The sequence below is a fragment of the Hippocampus comes genome, unplaced genomic scaffold (genome assembly GCF_001891065.2).
Source record: "Hippocampus comes isolate QL1 unplaced genomic scaffold, H_comes_QL1_v1.1 scaffold76, whole genome shotgun sequence".
Classification (NCBI taxonomy): Eukaryota; Metazoa; Chordata; class Actinopteri; order Syngnathiformes; family Syngnathidae; genus Hippocampus; species Hippocampus comes.
This window is the reverse complement of record NW_017805277.1, coordinates 2,883,791-2,905,714: the sequence shown is the minus strand read 5'-3', so window position 1 is coordinate 2,905,714 and position 21,924 is coordinate 2,883,791. Positions and strand designations below refer to the sequence as shown.

The window sequence follows — 21,924 nt, the reverse complement described above, 5'->3', positions numbered from 1 at the left end:
GCAAAGAGGAGGCACTGAAATGGATTGTGGTGTACTCAAATTTTGGATAACAAAACGAACAGAGTACATTGAGGGATCTCTTAGGTGTTTCACAGCATATATTCCTGCATATATTCATTTTTTTTGCCATAATAATGAGCAAAATTCTCATGGATTTAGATAAATACAATTCCCCTTATACAAAAGTAATGCCATCAAGGATTATGCCGTGCCCAAGGGCTGAGAGTTCATTTGTGATTGATTTTTGAGGGCTGTTAAAAAAACTGCCAATGTGTCTTGGAACTCTGGAGAAACAGATGTTTTCATGCCTCGACTTGTTTAGCAAGTGAAATATACCTTTCACCTTCCACACATAGCTTCATAAATATTTATGTAACGCATATATGCTGAGGATACAAGTGGATTCATTGGTAGAGATGAGATAAGGCTCTTTTATAATATATATATAGAAAATATATATATATATATATATATATATATAGTGTTTTTCTGTATCGTTGAAAATTGAGGAGTGTCGTCAAGCAGAATTGAGCAGAGACTGCTCTTGGCCCAAGTTAGAGTTTCAATCCTCTTATACCGCGTGATCTTTTGTAGCATTTGGATAAAGCTGTTGTGTACTTTTGTTCTATCTGGACCATATCCCGAATGAATTTTAGAATGACAGAGTACAAACAATAATATGCAAAGAGTACAGGGTGAGATTTGGCTATACTGAATGGGAGGCATAAAATCACATTTTAATTTCATTAAATTCATTTACGAGAAATAATTGTTTGTTTTTGTGTTTTTACATCCATTATAGATGTCTGTACCAGGTTGCTGTTTCTTGGCATATGCTCGGTGGTTTGGCAGCCCGCTGAGAGATTTTATAGTCACTTAGTAATACTCTGCTTGCTGCTTTAGAACCACTGCCAAGCATGTAACCTTGCTAGAGGTGTCTGGTGTTTAAAATAAGCTTTGTGTGTTGTCCCTTTCCAACAGTTGTGATCCACACCGTGGGTCCGGTGGCCAGAGGTCATGTGGGCCCCACCGAGACCAATGACCTCACTTCCTGCTACCAGAACTCCCTCAGGCTGGTGAAAGAGTATGGCTTGAGCACAGTGGTGAGTGCGGACATATTTTTAATGGAACTCTTGACTTTGACTAAACTGGCCCCTCAACGAATAAGACATATTTATTATTATTATTATTATTATTATTATTATTATTATTATTTCATCAAATTTGAGGTATCCAAACAAAATATTGTTGCGTTACAGCAACTCTTCTAAAAAGGACATTTTTCTAAACAAAAGCAATAGATAATGCAACAAAATGATCTGTAGGCTGCATATTGTTGTGACTAAATGATAGGTAAGTCCCCCCCCCCCCATTCATTATGATGCTCAACAAGGTCACTTTTTCATCTCCCGCTTGGTTTGTCTGTTTTGTCAGCGTTTTAAAGCGGATCGCATGTTTCAAGCATTGTATGGGGGGAAAAAAAAGTTAGCTTGAATGACTAATGTGTATGGGGTGAAATGTATTTTCTCCAAAACGTGTTTTTTTCATTTTTTATCATTCAAGTGTTTGTATTCCCGATTCAAAATGTGTGTTGTTTAAACATGAAGCATGTTCTTCATTTATCATATCCCTCCATGTATGTCCACAAACAGTGGATGGCAAAAAGAGACATTGTAAAGGTATTAAAAAAAATACAGTAGTACTCGTACTTTCTCATTCAAATATTTGAAAGGTTGCTGAAGCATGCCAGCTTTATATGACAGAATGGCAACACACTCCACAGCTAGCTGCGTTTTATTGTTTCGAGACCCGCCCATTTTAATATCTTTTCCCGTGCTCATCGGGGGTAAGCAAATCAGTCTCTTTCTTAAAGTAGCCACAAATCTCATTTTTAGTGTCAGCCTACGGCCCCCACAACCTCATCAGAATCCAATCAATGGAAGTACTTGCCAGCATCGACGGGAGACACTGATTAGTGCCAGTTTCATTAAAGATGATTGTGAAAAAATTCCTGCACTGATGATGAATCATTGTGCCCATGATACTCTCTCCAGGTAGCAATTAAAAGGATGTTGAAAGCTAGAGACAGAGTTAGAAGCACTTTTGATGTTGTATCAATTGCTGATATTTTCAAGTATCCGCACTTTGGCAGAATGGCGCTGCTGCTTGTGCTGTGGCTGATTCCAATATAGTAGTGAGCCAACCCATTGTGCATGTCCATTGACATGTATTTTGGAGTGAAACGTGGCAGATATCACCGTGTCTACGTAGATGTAACACCTTCAACAACCTGCAAGCACACATGGTTGGCCATGTGTCAGAGATGAAATGAAATCACACCAGCAAGTCTCAAATCAGTGTCAAGCAGGTTGTGAGTCTTTTCGTCCCGGGCAAGTCAAGTCCCAGCTCAAATTACTTCATGGATGCAGTCTTATCTGCAGTATCTGGTATTTATAAAGAGAAAAGACCAGTAAAGTTGTATTATTCTATTATTGCTCATTTCACCCAACCTGTACGCCGGTGTGAATGTATAACATGTCAAAATAATGAAAGACTTGTCCTCAAGTGGAGCACGATGTGGCCTCCATGGGTGAAAAGCCTCTGAACTATGTGCTCTCATTGCAATTGGAATATTTTTTTTTTTGTTTTTTGCATTTTTGAAGTGTCTTTCGTGAATCATCATTCATTCATTTGTAATTTTTTTTTCACAAATCTTAGCATGTCAACCTCAATTTTAAAACCTTGTGTATTCTATCTACTGTATTAAACTTATAATTGCTGAATTTTACACCCAGATTTATTCCATGCTCTGTTTTTAATTGAAGTTCACCCCATTTTAAAACCATTGCCGCTTCAACCACTCAATTGTGAATTCACTTTTTCAAATCACATTGACATTCATGATTATGTCACTGGGCAAGGCAAAGCAGCTTGCTGTATATCGCACATTTCATGCACACCGCATGATTGACTGTGTTTAAAAATAGGTATTAGATACTGGGCAGACTGTCTCTTCAAATGGCAAGTAGTTCTCTTTGATGAGCAAATTTAGCGTTACACATGTATTAATTACTCTTGAAACCCCGACTCCATCTTTATATAAGTACGACCAATATTTAAGCATGCCACGTGGAAGCAGAACAGTTCGTTACCATCACTTGTACTACGCAGTGTAAAATCCAGCCTTAGTTTTGGCATTGATGAGAAATAGCCATCTCATGAAATTCAAACATGAACTATACCATGGGATCACATTTTAGTTATCGTTTCCCTTGGAGGGCCGTTATGACTGAAACCATATAATAACGATTTATTCAACTATTGTTTCAGTTTCCCTAATGAGGGGTTTAGTCACAAGAAAATGCTTACAATATGTCTCTAATTTGTTAAATATGAGAAATTTGGCAGAGATTTTAGCAAGCATCATGGAAGTGGACATGTTTGATTTGCTTTCGTGGGCCACATAAAATGATGTGGCGGGCCAGATCTGGCCCCCGGGCCTTGAGTTTGACACAATGATATAAATGGTACAATTTTCAGGTTTGTGGGCCTTAAACACCCATTACACTCCTGTATCAATCCTTGCTTTAATTTCTCAAGTTTGACTTGAGTAGTCGGATTTCTTCATTTATTTTTACAATATGATCTATATTTGTAAGAAGCGGAGGTTCTGTTTTTGCTCAGAGCTGTCTGGATTCTCTTTAATGTCTTTATACAGCTGTTTTGCATTGAGTGAAAACTGTGGTGCTCTGTGATTGACTGGCCTTGCACGATGAGCCTAGTCATTACATTGCCATAGCCACCGTGCTTTCCATCAAGCCGCAAGTGCACTGTTGCACCAGCACTCATTTTGCCACAAAGAAAAGATACTATGCCTCTATTTGTGCTCACGCAAACGTGTAGGTTTTGCTGATTTGGACTGCCTTGATATGCAAGTGGTCCATAAAGAGCATGTCCGGCGATACCCCTTTTATGTGTAACCCAGAACAGAATATTTAATCTCAATATAATTCATTTGAATGAAGGCAAACAGTTTCTGAGGAGGGGTGGGGAGTCATTGCTGTCTTGGTTGTTTCACAAAGTGGAGAATGGATTGGGGGGGATGGCAACGAGGGGATTGGCTACATTTTGGGAACCTCGACGGCCTTGCTGCCTAATGGAGATTCCAGGGCATTACAAAGGAATATGAGTCAAAACAACGCCTAACACAAAATAAACTTCAGCATGAAGGATTAAAACTAGCCGTTAATCCCTTTTTCTTAAAGCCCAAAGCCATCCTTAAGGCCATGAAACGAGTATGGGTGCTGCAGTTGCAATGTCCACAGCCAAATCTTCTCCTGACTGTAGCGTGTCAGGACAGAGAAGTAAATGCCAGTGCATTGCGCAGCTGAAAAAGGATTTCCCTTACCTCGGGGCAGCTCAATGTGTATGACTGAACAATTGCTAGGATCCCTCGAAGACGGAAATTAGTTTGAAGAGTTGTTCCTGTCTCCAAAGTACTGTTGCACTTATAGCACTGCTTGGGAAAAAAACCAGACAACTCTCATAGGTGTCGCTTCTTTAGTTGTGTTCTTACCGGTAGTCCTCGAGTAATGGGTCGTATATCTTTTAACTGCCAATATAGCTAGCTGTGTTGAGGGCGGCACAACAAACTACGGATCCGTTGATTTCTGATCTGAAACTTTCAAAACATTTAACAGCTGCTTGAGGGCAGTTTACAGTTTTTGTATTCCGAATTTCCCCCTGGTGTTTTTGGTTTGATGTCAATGTGACACAGGCCTGATCTTCTGTTTCAAAATGACAACAATCCCAAGACGAAAATAACATTGAACTACAACTATCAATTTAAAGGTGCAGGCTTTAACGCCTTCAATGTGTGTCAATTCTTGGATGAATATCATAGTGGTAGGTAATGTTGGTGGCTGGCTAGCATGTCCCCCAAAGCGTTTGGCTTCAGTGCATGCTGGAAAGCAATCGTGCGTTTTTGGTATTTATGTCCATGTGTACATAAATCCTGTATGGACGAAACTGCTTCGACCTTGAGGCATTGTGTGAGTGTGTGTGCGTCTGTGTGGGTGTTATTGATGCTTATGTGTATTTCTTCTTTGCTTTAAGAGAACTGTTATGCTTCAGTTCAGTGCTTTTCTCCTTTGCTGTGGCTGAAAGAGCATCAGGCAGGCTGTCACAGCTCCCTGGGCTCTGACTGACCACATCCCGCAGCCTGGATGTCAGTGTAGCGGACTTGGCTCGTCAATACTGCATGGTGGAGTTAGGAGGGGGCTGTGGAGAGCCTGTAAGTAAGGTTGGAGTGTGGCATGTTGTCAAACAGCCCCCTCATCTGCTCATTGCTTGTCACTCAACATTGAGCTGAAAAGGAAACTGATGTAACATACAGATCCAGGCATACAGAGTATAGGGTAATAGATTCTAAACTTTTCTAAATTCTTCAGTCTCTGAAGTAAATTGAAGATTGCTGTCGTCGTGGACCAATGAAAATGAGGCTAGGTATATCATTGGGGTCATCCGGTGGGCAGGTGGATTCTTTCCTTCATTGAAGCCCACAATGTCTCTAAATGGCTCAGCGGTATACCCGTAGTCCCTGGTACAGCCCCTGAATGCCATACTGTCCTTGTCCCCCATGGACTTTGCATGACGAGGCTGTCCTTCTCCCTGAGCCAGGTGTGTGCCTGGCCGCATGCCATCTGTCTTGATCCCCGTGCACCGTTGTTGTCATTGCGTCTGATCCAGTCGCAGTTGCTGCTTTTTCGGCAGCACTTTATAGTGTCTTCATGGCCCTTCACCCCTCTTTTCCTCAACAGACTCAGGGTACATGTTGTAACAAATCTCCTGCATCCTACCTCAATCGGGAAGAATCTGGATGCTTCAGCTGTCAAGTGCAAATATTTGGTTGTCTTCCAATCATAAGCCAGTTGAACCCCATCTTCCCATGGAGCTGTCATCTCCACAATGCAAGCCATCTTTGCTTTTGGAGACCACAGGAACAAAACTGCCATTAGTGTTGTAGCCACTATTTCTTGGGGAACAGATTTTTTTTTTTATGATCAAAGTTCTTCCACTCTATTGTCCAATCTCAAGCAGCTTGCCGGATGCCTGCATACTTTGGTGTTGTTTTTTTTTCTTTTTTTGACATTGGCCTGCTGATACAACTTGTAGGAAGGACCTTCCTGCTGAGATATGTGGTGGCTTGCTTCTGTTCCAGTGTTAATCCCAGCTCTCAGAGTTCTTGGCTATGCCGCAAGGAACATACAGGATATGCTCTGTACCACAGTTTTTTGGTTTTCAGGAGAAGGTAGCAGGCCGTATGTGACTGATAAAGAAATTCAACGTGCTCCCTTCATCTGCCAGATGTCATGACAGCTGAGCTTTTTTTCTTCTGCAGGCTGTCCCTATTGGTCCATTTCCCCTGCCTAGCCATAGAAACAGTTTTGGGATGACATTGTGCCTCCCCCCTACCTCATGACCTCTTCAACCAAAAGCTCTCTTTTTCCTGATGTTGCTTTGTGTCACTTTTGGGATGTGCCAGAGACCCGCGCTCCCATAATCGACTTGGCCAAACACATTCCTGAACCAATTCAATGCTCTGAATCACAATATCAATATTTTTTCGATGTATTGTGCAGCCCTAGAGCTGATCACCCGTTCCAACTTCTTCCACATTGTTGTTGGAGTTCTTGTATACTGTTAAAGGCCACAAGGGTATTGGAAAACTTGAGTTTTCCTGGCAACAAGGTCTTATTGAGCCTGTCTTCGAGCTATGCTTTCCACCACCGGCTGAGGAAAGAAAAGCAAGGCAAGCAAAGAAACGTTTACTGTCTTGAATGAGTTAAATTGTCATGCTCGGTGTTCTCAGAGGAAAGTAATGTAACTCACTTGCATTGTGTGTGTGTGTGTGTGTGTGTGTGTGTGTGTGTGTGTGTTTTATCACCTATTTGCTTCTGTAGGTAAATTCTAAAAAATGCACTCGTGTGTAAAGTCAGACCATTGGGGAGGGAAGGTCCTCTCTGAAGAGCTTGCAGTACATGCAAGTGAGGACACAGTTAATGCAGGTCCCCTGTCGTGTTTAGTTATGGAAGGCTGCTCATATTTTCCCCTGGAAGCAAATGTAGCATCTGTCAGGCAGAAACTGAGTGACTGACTGACTGTGTGGAGGGGGACGCCACCATCTGGAAGCCATTCAGCCTTTGACTATGCTTCGTTTTAAAGACCATATCAACTCACCTCTTAGAATGTGACCTTTCGAATTAAAGAAAAAAAGACTGGTATTCATTTTAGAAAGCCTTAGTCATTAGAGAGTCTCTAAATGAGACTGTCTAGCAAGGATTCTCATCCCAAGACAACGTTGCTTTAAAAGATACAAAATTTATTGTTGAGCAATGATCTTGTGGGCTAAGTCAGTCTCGTTGTCTCTAATTTGATGCTGACAAGGTACAATTTTATGCGTTGTGCAAATATCTGTCATTAAGATGTGGAGTGCATTGGGCTGGCAGCTGTCAGTGTGGAAAGTGACAGGGTCACAGACTACATTTAGAGCCCTTCTCTCTGACTCCCAGGCAGCCCTGGAAGTGTTTTGTAGTCATAACATATTGGTGTTGAAGAGATCCAACAGGGAAGCCACAAATTGCCCGTTGAGAACAATCCTAAAAGCCAAGTGGATTGGAGATGAATGGTGTTGAATGATAGGATTAGCCGCTCCTCTCTGTGGGCTTATTCCAAGGCGAGGAGGAGCATTAGTGCCCATTCATTTTACCCAGAATGCATTCCCACAAACAATTTGATACAGTTACACACGCACGTGCCTACTCTGCTTGACAATGACGGCCACTATGAGATAATCTTCTTAAAACAAGAACAGCATAGACATAAGCATCAGGCAGTCAAGGGACTTTTTTTGTTGGGATATGATGACAGTAATTCTAAATTGCACAAAGATTCATTTCTTTTTTTACGTGGTGGAGGGCTGGCACATGTTCAGATCTAGAAGAAAATTGGAATACAGATTCATTTTATCTTTCAAGCATTTGAATTTGACCATTGTTTTGATTGTAAAATGTTGCCATGTGACAGGAGTTAACCCCGTTTCACTGATCTGGCTTGTCTTTGATTCACAAAAAAAGCAACTCATTGGCATTGATAGCCAGTTATTTTAACAAATACTGTATTTTGTATTGCATGCATGACACAATGTGGTCAAGCATAATAAAATGACTCCACTCATGGGGCTCATCATGGTGGTGGTCTACACTTGACTGCAAGGTATTCTTAAAAAAAAATTGAATGCAGTAAATGTATGTCATTATTTACAGTATGCTGAAAAAAAAGTACCATCAAAGAGAACTACTTGTGTTCAACTCCCCAAGTGCTTAATTATTCTGAATTCACTAACTGGACATGTTCAGCAAAAAAAAAAAAAAAAAAAAGTTTGTATTTCTGCTTTTAACATCTTTCGTAAACAATTTTACAGAAGTGAACTAAACATGTAATAAAGAGCCATCTTCTGAACACATTTTTGCCCCCCCCCACCCCCCACCCCAGTGTATAGCATTTTCAGTCAAGTGCATTACCCTCCTCATCCTTAACATCTAAATTTGTAACCATTGAAATGACTTTATTATCCGGTGATATTATTCGCCTGAGTGACAACAAATCAGATTTAATTATCTACTTTGTAATATAATGCGTTGTGGTTTACTGCTAATGTCTGTGTTTCAAGTATGTTGAGACGGCAAAGTGTTTTGTCATTTTGACCACAGTGTCCATCCTCGAAGATCCATAGTTGAACTAAAAGGTCTTGCTCTAATTACAGAGGGAATTAACTGGATGTCATCTCTGTATCATGACTGAGCTGGTAGTCTTGCTGAGTGGTTATTAACCAGTCCACTTTGAAGCCAGTCAGCCAACCATTGCTTGTGACCCACTTCCACATACAGTACCTGCATGTATCAGCTGAAGGTTAATTAGACTGAAGCTTTCAAAAAGGTCACTGCGCCATTTAAATTAGTCATTGCTATTTGTCTGATCTGAATCACGAGCAACACTGGGCCAATTAGATCAAATTACACTGATAGTAGTTGTGGTGGCCTGCCAGTTTACGCTAATGACCATGGGAACGCCAATTACACCACCACCCTTTTTCAGAAGGACGCAATAGCAGCAAGCTTCAGCCTCAGATCTGGTTGGAAGAACCAGTGCCATATAACATCTTTCACTTACAGAGAGAACTGCAGTACTTTTTTTTTTTTTTGTATGGTGAAATATGTAAAATGTGGCATTTTCACACACCTCAGGAGGCGTAATCACAGTTGGAGATCGAAACACTAATCTCTTGAGTCTCTGTGTAGAGTGGACTTAGGGTATATGAGCATCCAATGCGTTGATTACAAGTGTGGAAGCCGAGAGCAATCACCAGGAAGCTGAGATCTGCCGTGAACAAAGGCAACTCCATGTGGATACTCCACAAGGGGAAAATGGCAGCATTCCTCTTTTAGACGAATGGGCTGTGACTATAATGAAGTGGCCTCAAATTATTTAAGTAGCAGAGGAAGACTCAAGTTTGGGATTCAAACTGCTTTCACTAAATCTTTTTTCCTTGGCTGCCGGCTGTGCGGAGCTTCTGGAGACAGTGTTCTGAATTTCTATAAGGTTCATCTGTCCCTTGTTGGAGCCATCTGAGAATTCAACCGACAGCTCGCACCCAACTGAGGGACTATCAGAGGAAGTTGTTGATTAAACAGATGTCGTTCCTACGAAACGCCATGAGACAAGAATACCACAACAAGCACACATTAATTAAACATACCTGAAGAATGCAGGCTACAGAACAGAACAAAAGACGTTTCTATCTTTGTCTCTGCGTCACAGTAGGTAGGAGAAAGTCCCTGTTTTTGTCTCCCCCACTTTCAGTTCTTTGAAGAATTATTGTCACATACGCAGGAGTTCTTGCAATTGTTTGTTACAATCCAAAATCATTGCACCGCAAAGTGCTGTATGGTCACGTCTGTAAATTGTTGGGGTTCGAGAAATGAACAAAAATGCAAAACCGACAAAGTCTAAAGAGAAATCGCTGGTCACAAGGAGCCAGAAAAAACAAAGCTTAAACAAAAAAATCACTTGCAAAAGGCAAAGTAAAGTAACACCGAGAATACAAACGAAATGACAGGAGTCCAATTTATTTGAAAGAGAAGAACAAAAAGCCTAAATAATACCAATACTTACGAAATGAGGACCTGAGCGCGCAAATGACTATGAACGAGATCAAGAGGTCCAGAAAACAACACTTGAGCATTAACAGCAGGCAAGGTCAATAATCCGACAGTGACGAGGCAGCCTGGCAGTCCTTAAATACACGACAGGCTTGATTGGTAAACACGGAGCAGGTGCACCTGCTGGAGGGAAACGCCCTTCACTCCAAATGAAGCTGAGAACAAAAACCGACAGACATGACATAAATGGACACTTAATCTATCGTATTGCGTTTTCATTTGGGAATACAACACTACCTCAAAAAAGTTTTCTCTGTTCCTCTTAGTTGAAGACTTCTTTACCCACGTCCTTAGATCTGGTTGAATCAAACTCCAGTTCTTTTGCTCCTCTGGCATGATTTATTTGATCAGATGGGGGCACAATACCCACATTTTGAGTGCACAACAAATCAACCTCATTGGAGGCCATCAAAAACAGGTGGTCATCATACAGTTCCAATGATGATGAGAAAGCTATCCACCCTTCCTCCGCTCAATTTGACAAAGAGAGAGCCCGGACATCCTGCGGAGAAAACCCATCTCGGCCGCTTGTATCCGGGATCTCGTTCTTTCGGTCACGACCCATAGCTTGTGACCATAGGTGAGGGTTGGAACGTAGATCGCCTGGTAAATTGACAGCTTCGCCTTTTGTCTCAGCTCCTTCTTTACCACGATAGACCGATACAAAGTCCTGGAACTTATCATGTCTTTAGTTTTGATTATATGCAGTTAACATGTTGTCATTCATTCCCAAGTAGAACATCTATTCATCACATAAAGGAGGTTAATTGCTGATGTGCTGTGGCTTCGTAGATTGGCCTCATTATTTTAAGAACTAAAGACAAAACAAAATAAAGTGTAAATCATACCTGCGTTACATGTTTTATATCAGTAACAAGTGTCACCTGGAAAATTTCAGTTCGATATATCGGCACATACTGTATAACGGTGACCCGTAACCTGAGAACTGTGAGGTGGATATGCTTACCACTCAATATGCTGTTATCAACAAACTGAACAAAAGATCATTTCTAGCTGCTAAGAAAAATGAGCAATGTCATATGGCTTGTTGTTACGGATTTTGAAAGGGAACGTGAACTACAAATTAGCAGTTAGTTTCAATGCACGCTGCTTGACATAAATGATCGTAAAATAATACGCTTAACATCTTCGCGTTAATGACCCCCGCCCCAGTCTGCCAGTTTACTACTTAAATTAGTCTAATAAGCTTTTTCTTTCCAGCTTTAATACGAGACTTATTATGATTCGGGTTGTTTTTTTTTTTTTTGACCCAGACATTGAAGCCAACCTCCCACTTGCCAGGGCCAAGTCCATGAAACTGGAATTACCTGGTGTATCACAGTGATTCATTTCAACAAGCTTGCACTCAATTATATTTTTCAGTCACAGTGCCCACCTTAACAGATGTGTTTAGTCAAGATACAAGGTCTTTCCACTGTTCTTTGACACACCAGGGACATTTCATCTCACGCTGCCTCTATACAACACAAGATGTTTCCATGGGACAACAATCAAAGCGCACCTTGGATTAGGATAAACGGCAAAAGACTAATGCTTATGCATCCATTTAAAGCTTCGATCTACACTAAATAAAGAGCAAAAATGTTTGATACTTTGTGATGCAAGGGTGACCGTTTCAAATGTGCATGCTTGCCCATCATCTTTATAGTTATAACTGACGTATTCAACCGGAAACTATGCGAGGGTCAGTCCACTCGAATGTGTTTTTGTTTTACAAGACAATGCTCGAGGTCTAGGGACCCCTGGAATGCACACCTCGGTTTTCCAACAATGTGAAAATAAGATTTTCTCAGATGCCTGTTGGGCATGAGCCCAGAGAATCGTCATCACCTCTCTACACACTTATGCACACACGCGCGCGCGCACACACACACACACACACACACACACACACACACACACACACACTTCCGGCACCCCGGAATAGAGATGACAGGTAATGCAAGAAGTGGACCACTATCCCTCATATATGGTGTGATTGCATAATCACTAGAAATAACATTAGAAATCCATATTCAGCATAAGTTACCATCTAACAATTACATTTTCAATACCGCTTCACATATCCATTGCAAATTCTGAAAGTGAATTGTCAACCGCGAGACACAGCAACCTATTGTTAGGACCTACATTTTTCGACTTTGTTTTGATAAGCGGGTTCGTAAAATGAAATTATCAAAACACCAACAGTCTCCCTACAGGCTCCAGTGATGATTTTAATCAGACACACCATTGTTTATGCTGTATATGTATTTCTTTAATTACACTGCTATTACCTTTGCATGCACCTTTGCAGCTTTAGTGCTGTTATTATCTCCCAAGGTCGTAGCTAACGAGGGCTGACACACTGTGCCTGGCTGGTGCTGATTGACTCTCACTTTTAAGCTGGCTCAATGCAGACCTACTCAGCAATTCAAGGCCACGTCGGTTCCGCTATATGGAGAGATGTTATCAGTTACGTTCTACGACGACTCTACTGATTTTCTGTGGACTGAATAGGCTAAAGGCAAGATAGGTTAAAGTTGGGGTGGGCGATGTAAAAAATAAAGAGAGCGATCAGGAAAGCTTGATGTGTCATATGCAAATGTCTACCATTTACAACTACGACAGCAGTCCGAATGGGGTAAGGGGGGAAATCTTTTATTTGATACATGGTGATTTGTGCCACATATTTCACGCTGGAATAAGTAAACTGTGGATGGTCCTTCACACCGACGGTAAGAGAAATACAGCTGTAAGCACCATTATTGTATATACATTTGAAGTGATAACAAATGCAACCGCCATCTTTTGACAGTTGTTTCTACACGTTCTACACATACATCGCTAATGTAGTTATGACACGGAGTGTGACTGTGCAAGACTGAATGTTAAGTTGATTTTCAACAGCAGTACGTAAGAGTAAATCATGTGTGGGACAAGACATACAGGTACTATATATGTTCATATGTGTGTTTGGTCCCAGTGGCCGTGACGACTTGGGTCCCCTGGCACCTTCTTGAACTCATACTTCATAAACTTTGCTCTCAGCCTTTTGTGCATTCATCTTCATGACAACTGTTGTGGCTAGCTCCCGGCTCAGTGGTGTTACATGTGTGGTTGGAATTGTACCTAAACTATAAAATCAATCGTCTGTACAGGGACAGTGTTGGGCATTCCAATAGGAATTTCTTGAATTGAAGTGAATCTCACTTTGTGTGCTCCTGTATCATGACGGTTCAACCTTAGTTTATTGTGGGGAAACTTGACATACATAGGTTTCCCCCAATATTATTGTTAGTATTAAATGATTATAAAGTTGGCCAGCTGAAGTCGTGATTTTGAGTGATTTAGGAGATTAATTGTTGCTTTCATTTTTCGCAATGGTTTAAATGTCACGGTAACCTTTTGTCAGTGATGCTGAAACAATAAGCGCTATATTGTGTTGTGAAAGCTGAATCAAGCCTTCTGTATCACATACAAATGAGCCTATAGAATATTTAGTCAGCACACACTGCTAAATGAAGAGAAATCCCGCCGAAAAGCGAGAGGTATATTTTTTGCACACGGTGTGAGACGCCAGATAACCTCCTAATCTCACCAGGCTTAATATCGAATGTCACATCGAGACACCCCTGATAATAACATCGGGCATGAAATAGATTCTAGGCCTTTCTCATTTTGTGTCAAAGGCTTTCCTCAAGAGAGCAACGAGCGTGAGATGGAGAGTGCAGGACGATACATAGTAAGAGTGGGTCTCATCATATTAAAATTCATTTCAAAAGAAAAAAAACCTTAATACCAGACATTCATACTCATCATTTCCACTGAATGGCCTGTGGTTGTGTCTTTTGAGTGGATTTTATATTTATTGATTTTTAACACCGACTTGTAGTTGTATGATGGCATGCACCCACTCAGTCAGTACCGACCTCTGTCTCAGAGGACAGTCAATTTGAATATGGAACAAGCAGTTCATCAGATAATTATCTTGACACGAGGTTGTCTTTTTTTATCTGGACTCAGCACACCTAATTCCCCCAGCAATTAAAAAAAAAAGAAAAACAAACATTAGTCGTATTTTTCAATCAGTTATACAGTGAAGTGGCCCTATTATTAAATTGACGAGAAGTACCTTGAGATAAGTGTACACCTCAGATCGTTTTCGCTTAATCAAGGCCATTATGAGTCTAGAATGTGACGCATTATTGGCCGTCTACCCACTGTGCACGGCAAGGGACAAGCAAAGAGGAATGTGTGTTGATCTAGCATAGATCAGGTATAATGACCTCCACATTGGACTCTTACTAAGCTTTAATTATAAGCCACATTAATACTAATTATGATTCTCTCTGTTTTTAAACCCATGCTTCATTAATTATAATGATCTGTCACCCAAAAAAAAAAAAAATGTAGTGTAATCTGTGTACCTTGTGATGATGTACATTTTCCCCGGTACCAATTTGTTTGGTGCTGTCGAAACACGAGCCGTCGTTGCTCCAAAGTAATGTTCTGCTCCAAAAACATGTGATGTATTTGCTGCAGAGAAAATGGTTGTTCCAGTTTTAGTAACTAATTAATGCTTTATCAATATTAATGGTGAACTCCACATTTAGAAAACTGTAATTAGCTGCATTATCCTCTGGCCATTTGTGGGATAAAAAAAAAAAAAAAAAAAAAAGTTATCTGTATAGTTCAGTTCGGGCAACAACTCTAGTTTCTGACCAAGTGGTGAAATCTACAGCTGTGACAATGAAGTCATTGTAGAGCCAAACAGCAGATGAGAACCCTACTCAGCATGCGCTGCTTTTTATTCCTCTTGAAATATGGAAAGCGGTGAATAGATCGTGTCATAATTCACGGGAGCCACCTGGTGATTCCCTCTGCGGCATTGCTGTTTCCTCTCAACCAGCTGCTCCCTATACTCTCAATCAATGGACAGTCGGTGCTGCTGCAATTCACCGTGACCTTGAGCGGCGTGTTCCTTCTCTTCGGTCGGAATGTTTGTGGGCACGGGCTCCCTTGTTATTCCCCTTTATTCAGACACACACCTGCGCTCAGACCAAGATCATTATGCAGAGCAACTTTGGGAATTTAGAGCGTTTAAGGAACATTTCATACTCGTAGATGTTCCCCTTGACTGTGACTCTTCTTACCTCAACTGTGCATTGCCTGCTAGTTTCGCTCTCTTATTCAACACTAATCTAGATGAGCTGTGTGTAAAGATGTAGCTATAAAGTAATTCCTCCGTCAGTGTTCATCGCGTGGCTACTTGTAGTAAACCTCCCGTTATTTTTTTTTAGCATAATCATGATTTCATTCAAGCTATAGTTACCTAATTCAACATTTTTAGGTATTGTATTGTTTATATTATTGGCCTCAAACTAAGCCATGACTTCTTTTCATCTTCTGGTTCTCTTTTCATTTGAAACTGTGGAGGAGATGGGCGTGTTCTACTCAGCACGGTACACAGATCCTAAAGATTGGGCTTGATTTGAGACTTAATTCCCACTTTCCAGTCACAGTCAGCAATGGCCTGATGATCTCTAAAAGATGACGCTGAGTGATTATCCCGTGGCACTCGGCATGTTAAGAATCATTTAATCCCCCCTTCTCCCTGATCTGCTCAGAAAACGGTGTGACCAAACAATAGCTCATGTTCAACTTCTTTCATATTTATAATCATTTAACGCAAAGGACGGCCAAGCCACATACTCTTGTGATGGTGAGGTGGAATGGAACTGTTGCCCTGCTACAGAGGTCCAAAAGTTTGTGTTGAGTCTTTTTATAACATATCTGGCATGTCATCAACGGTAGAGTTCAGCAGGTACATTTTTGTCTGCTTTGTGTTTTCTGACAGTCTGGATGCCTCGTGGCACCGTGCTCCCTCTCACGGTCAATTTTAGCAAGACGACACACTTCTGGTTTGGAGGGCAAGGCAACTGGCCATGGACATGTTGTGCATGGTGTGCTGTGTTGGTCATCTTGAGAACACCACACATTTTTAACAGTAAGAGCGCAAGTCAGATATGTCCTCACTATGAGAGGGATCACTCACATTTTAAAGTTTGGTGAATAAATTACAAATCTATATGTGTGTACCCGGCTTTAACCGGCCATCAGCATTGATTGTGTGGTGTGGGCTGCTTCAGGATGGCCCCCTTCCTGTTCTGTGGCAACAGTGACTTTTATTTGAAGGTGAGCCTGTTCCCGGTATACTCGCCTCCACCTGCCAGTCAGAACTTATGCACATCATCAGAGATGGGCACTTTTCTCTATTTTGCCGGTCAGTCCTCTGTCCGCCACCCAGGTACCTTATTCATAGAATCATCTTCCTCTGTCCCCGTCCGTCCTCGTCCTTTTAAAGGGCTTCCGTCCCAGTCTCCCCCCTCCCTCCCGGGGAAAAAAAAAGCGTCTGTGCATGACGCCGTGGGAGAGAGGCATGGGGGCAGCGGTGTCCTCCATCTCGAAAATGGGGGTCCATCTGGGACCATCTCTGCGCATCATGAAGCACCTTAATGTCAGCAAAAGCCTCAGTCACTGGGCATGGACATTTCATTAGGAACAGCAGCACAACATCCATTTAATGAACTGTAACAACATTTGCATTTTATTGTTTTAATTGAAATACACTAAAATTTCACAGGTACTCTTTATTTTGTATCTGCAAACCTTCAACTGTACCCCAGTGTACCCCAAAAATCATAATAAATCAATTTAGAAGAAGGTATAGTTTGACTCATGTATTTTTTATAATAGATTTGTCATACAAAAGACAGTTGTATTTGCATTATTGGAACCTGATGGTACATACAGAGTCACATGAACAACTCAAGGATGGCACTGATACATTGTGACCATTCATTTCTAGTTCCATGATGTCTGTTTTGTACAATAGTCATGATTACATGGATGTGTTTGCAATATTTAACTCATCTCAGGGCCAACTCACTCTTGGCTAGCCCATAATAGGGCACTGCATTGCTGCAACTTTCCGGAATTGAGCCTTATTTTGAGTCATTCAGTTTAGGTTATGCAAGGTGACATATGTCATTAAAAAAGTGGTGGGAGGAATGAATGCATTAATTATATCACATTGTGCGCCCCCACGAGTTCCAATAACTACCTCTTCCAACCGATCAGAGACCAGGAAAAAAAGACACCGTGCTTGAGCGCGGCACAAAGTGACCACTCATATGAACCTGACTGTTGGCCAGATAAAGTATATTGTAATGGTCCTGTGGCAGCGAGATAACCCAAATTTGTGGTGTGTCGCTATAAAACGTCATATTCTAATTTCACCTAACTTTTCTGAAAAGTATTTATTAATTACAAATATGTCTTGGTTCATCCATCCCAGAGATTTATATTGAAAGACAGTAAAAATGCTCTTCTATTAGATGTAGGAGATACAATGAACCTGTGTAGCCTATCTATCTTTTGCCTTTCATAAAACACACAATGCCATGGCTTTCTATGTGTTTATCAGCTTTGTGTTCTGTTAAATGGGCCGAGATTTCACACAGTCAGTCAATTTGGGAGTAAACTGAGTGTTACTTCAGTAGTGTTGTTTGGTGATGTGCCGACGCAGCTGAACGCAACTGGACTTTTGCACGCGTGCAGCGTGTTCCCACTACTTTTGATGCATGACCAGCTGTCAGCCAATAGTTTGGCTGCGATTCAAAATTTGAATTGCTGGGGAAGAGCATTGTAAATGGTGCAGATGCAACAGACACCAAAAAAATTGCCATTTTGTATCACATGAGCAATTTCAACAAAAATAAATGTTTTCAGCTACAAAGCAAGAAACAGCCGGGTCCTGCCAAGCCGTACTAATGTATTGTGTATTTATATACAGGAGAGAGTAGTTATACCAGAGATGGGCATTTTTTCAGTACTGTCCGTCAGCTTAAAGGTCTGTTTTTGCATTACTCTGCATGCTGTACAAGGGGGTCTATCTTGTGCTGGTGTCATTTGTAGACTGTCATTTGGCCCGGAAGCTTGTTGAATTAAATCCCTTTGGGGATTTAAAGGTGCATTCTTTGATCGGCCAGTCCTTCAAATTGCTCTTGCACTCAGCACCAACGGCATCGCTGGATTTCAAAACACTGCTTTAGCAGGCCAATACTTTATAGCCATGTTCCTCACTGAAATGTAAATGCGACAGTGCTATTCGAAGACGGGGACAAGTCATGGGGAGCACTCTCGCCGACGCTTTCGCATCTGTAGCTCCCCTGTATCCCGATGGCATGAATAAGAGAAGTTGTGCAATGTGACAAGACAGGTGTGTGATGCTCTCACTCCACTTGCAGTTAGGAGGAAGAGACCATGAACTTCGGTCTGCCCATGCTGTGCTCAGTGTGCGTTTGTACATCTTCTTGCGGAGTGAGGGTCTCGCTGTGCATCCTATCCACAGTTTATTGCACCATGATTACATTCACACCATTTACATCCGATGGCCACTGAGAGTCTATTTCCTCCTAATTCTCATACAGAGTTAAATCAAGGCTGAGTGCACAGTACTTTTTTTTTTTAACAGATTTAGGCGTGACTCAAAACTGCAATAAAATATGAGTGTTCAGCTGTGCTGATCCAAAGCTTTTCTGCAGCATTTTTGTGATTTCAGTTTTATTATAGATGAATGTGAATACCTTAGTTCATTTGTTATTGTGGTTAATGACTGGGCTGTGCAAGATTTCTTTTTGGTCAGTAGCACACTTTAGTTAGTCCATCGCTCAAATTCCAGTTTGTTTTCACGGTTGGTGTTTTACATTTTGGCCTGTGTTAAGACGCTCATGAAGCTTTGGCGCATTTCAGTTTTCAAAAGAAAATGCTTCGCCGATGATCCAACCGGTCTACAAATGAACGAATCAGGTTGGACCCCAAAGCAGCACAATAGTGAAGCAATTAAGGGGAAGAATATCAACAGTTGAGACTGTTAGCTCACTGAACACCTCATTGGTTTTGCATTTATGTACTTTACGGGCCAACTGATAGCAGCATTTAGTTTGTTACAGAGTGAGCAAGGATTATTTTTATTATACTAAAATGTGTTGGTGTGTTATCCCTGGACATTGTCAAAGCGCAAATGGTTTTTGGGGTGGGGGGGGGGGGGGGAATGGGGCTTGGATATCGGACCAAAGTTATAAATGGATTGATCATTTGTGCTACAGTTGCGAAAGTCCCTTAAATGGCATTCAACAGCTGTTCATTTTTGGACTGCAGCTAAATGGGGCACTAATAAAGGCATTGTCATTGCCTCTAATCGTTACTTAAATAGTCACCATGTTCTCATGAGGATTAATTAGGGAGGGTTTTCAAAAGAAAAAAAAAACAAAACTACCCAGCATGAATGTTAAAATAGTGGTGAATCCTTCTGTCACTGTACACGTCTACTGTACTAAAAATGTGTTGACATGCGTTGCTATATCGTGTTGCAATAATGCAACTTTGACATGATTTCAATGAAGTTATTGACAAGCTAAACTTAAGCTTTTTGTGCTAGTTACAAAATCTCACAAATGACTGTTGTATGTCGGCACAACCAACCAATGAAGCGTTTCGACAAAAGTATGTCCCATAACTCTGCAGTTTTTGTGCCATTAATTAACATTAAAATATATATGGCTGTGCACAAAGTTAAATATTTCAGCAGCAACATGAGTTACGAAGAAATCTTTTATTCTAGTTTCTGAAACCCACGGTTTGGAGATCATCAAGAAATAATTAATTCCCACTCTCACCTTTGCAGATCTTCTTCCATTAGAGACAAAGACATGGAGCACCTTGTTTCTGCGTAGGTTTGAATATCATTATCTTTCTGCGAGGGCGAGAAACATGGTTCGGTGCGGCAGCCTTTCCCCACAAGAAAATAAAATGCATATGGAATCGAGCCGACAGCATGACTAATAGCTTACTGTTTGAACCGCACGCCCATCTCAGCAAAATGCCTGCTCTCTCAAAGTGAGCCATTATACAATTATCAATGAGCCTGCCTCACCTTTGAGCTCGTCCAGCAGTTGAGGACTAAGCACCCCCACCCCCCAAAAAAAAAAAAAAAAAAAAAAAAGAAATTGAAAAATCAGTCTGCAGGCTGTCTTCCGTTACGCCCGGAATGAGGATGAACCGAGCACAAAGGAGCCTGTCACTCCTCATGTCCCTCCTGTCCCTAATCCCCGCACTCCTGAGTGTGCCATTATCCGAGCTCAGATCTCAGAAGAAGAATGCCTCCCAGGTCTGCATAGAGAGAGAATTGACCTCCTCAGAGCAACCACGTCCTTGGACCAAAGTAATTTTCAAGGCCTACAAACATTGGTGGAAAAACTCCCTAAATTGACCTTTAGCTTTCATGCTTTATGGACATTCCTTGAGGCATGATTTCAATGAAGTCATAAGACACATACTCTTTGTGTATCCATGCCTACTGTACTAAAAGCCTACTTTTTTTTTTTTTGCGTCACATGTGCAACAGACCAATATATTGAGCAAATACATTGGGGCTGACCTTTGCACCACTTACCGGTAATTAGTGTTGCTTGCTCTTACCTCTGGTCTAGCTCAGATGCATTGCTCTGTACTCTATTGTTGGGAGCTTAAAATGCACGCATCACCGGGGCCAAGTCTGCCCACGGAATACATGGAGTGGCAGCTCTGCTTTACATGCACATTCATCCCCTTTGTGCTAGTGTGGTATGGATGCATACGAGTAAGTCATTTAAAACACTGGTCTAAATACTGTTTGGTGAGTGGGTTTAAAATCATATTTAGGATTTCCATCAAGAATGGAAACAGTTCTAACTGTAATTGGAAAGGAAACATGATTTTTTTTTTATTGACAAATTAATACAGTATAGTTGTCAAATAGAAGATGGAAAGATAGCCTTTTTCTGTATAGTAAACACTGATAGGGAAATGAAATTAACTGTAACCCAAATCTAACCCTCAAAAAGTAGAAAGAAACCACTTAACCGTTTCTAATAAGATAGACTTCTTTTTTTTTAAATTTAGCTGATATGCAGGCCTTTTTTCCCCTATTGTTGCATCACAGCGGTCCGCAAAGACCTTGCATTAATGGTGCTGTGCAAATGGGATGAACTACTGTCGTCTTTGAGGAACCAAGCACAGGGAAGGAAATCACAGACCACGTTAAGCCTCCGTTAACAAAGAGAGTTCATTAAGTCTATTAAATTCCCAGTTGACCAAAACATCCCTACTTGAAGCTACTGAGTAATTTGTTCCTGAAGTGAAAGACCACTGAATAAATTTGGAAATAGACCCAGTGTGCGATCTACTCAATGTTTTCAAATGTCATTTCATTATTTTTGCGAGTTAAAAAAAAAGAAGTCAAATAGTCACTTATTTTAATTGGAAAATCTGTCAAAATTGGGGAAAATGAATCCTAACTCGCATACTTACCATACCTCCAAGGAGTCACTGTTAAACCAGTGCAACTAAAAATTTGCGGTTTATGAGGTGTATCGAATCTTGCTATAAAATGCCTTGTATAATAATAGTGGCTGTTGTACAGGACATTGCAGTTCGATGTCATTGGAATCTATTTGTCTGCTACTCAACAAACATCGGGGATATTTGTAGATTCCTGGGAAACATCTCTGTCCTTTTCTGTACTCATGAATTTGTTCAT

The 21,924-nt window shown here is 41.0% G+C and overlaps 1 protein-coding gene across 3 annotated transcripts in view; it reads left to right on the top strand.

The window, feature by feature from the left end:
- Positions 1-21,924, top strand: part of macrod2 (mono-ADP ribosylhydrolase 2) — a 362,991-nt gene that overhangs the window by 222,477 nt on the left and 118,590 nt on the right. For all 3 annotated transcript variants that reach the window (XM_019870487.1, XM_019870486.1, XM_019870484.1), the window contains exon 6: positions 982-1,103. In XM_019870487.1, the coding sequence (XP_019726046.1) occupies positions 982-1,103 (122 nt within the window). The remainder of the gene's footprint in view (positions 1-981; positions 1,104-21,924) is intronic.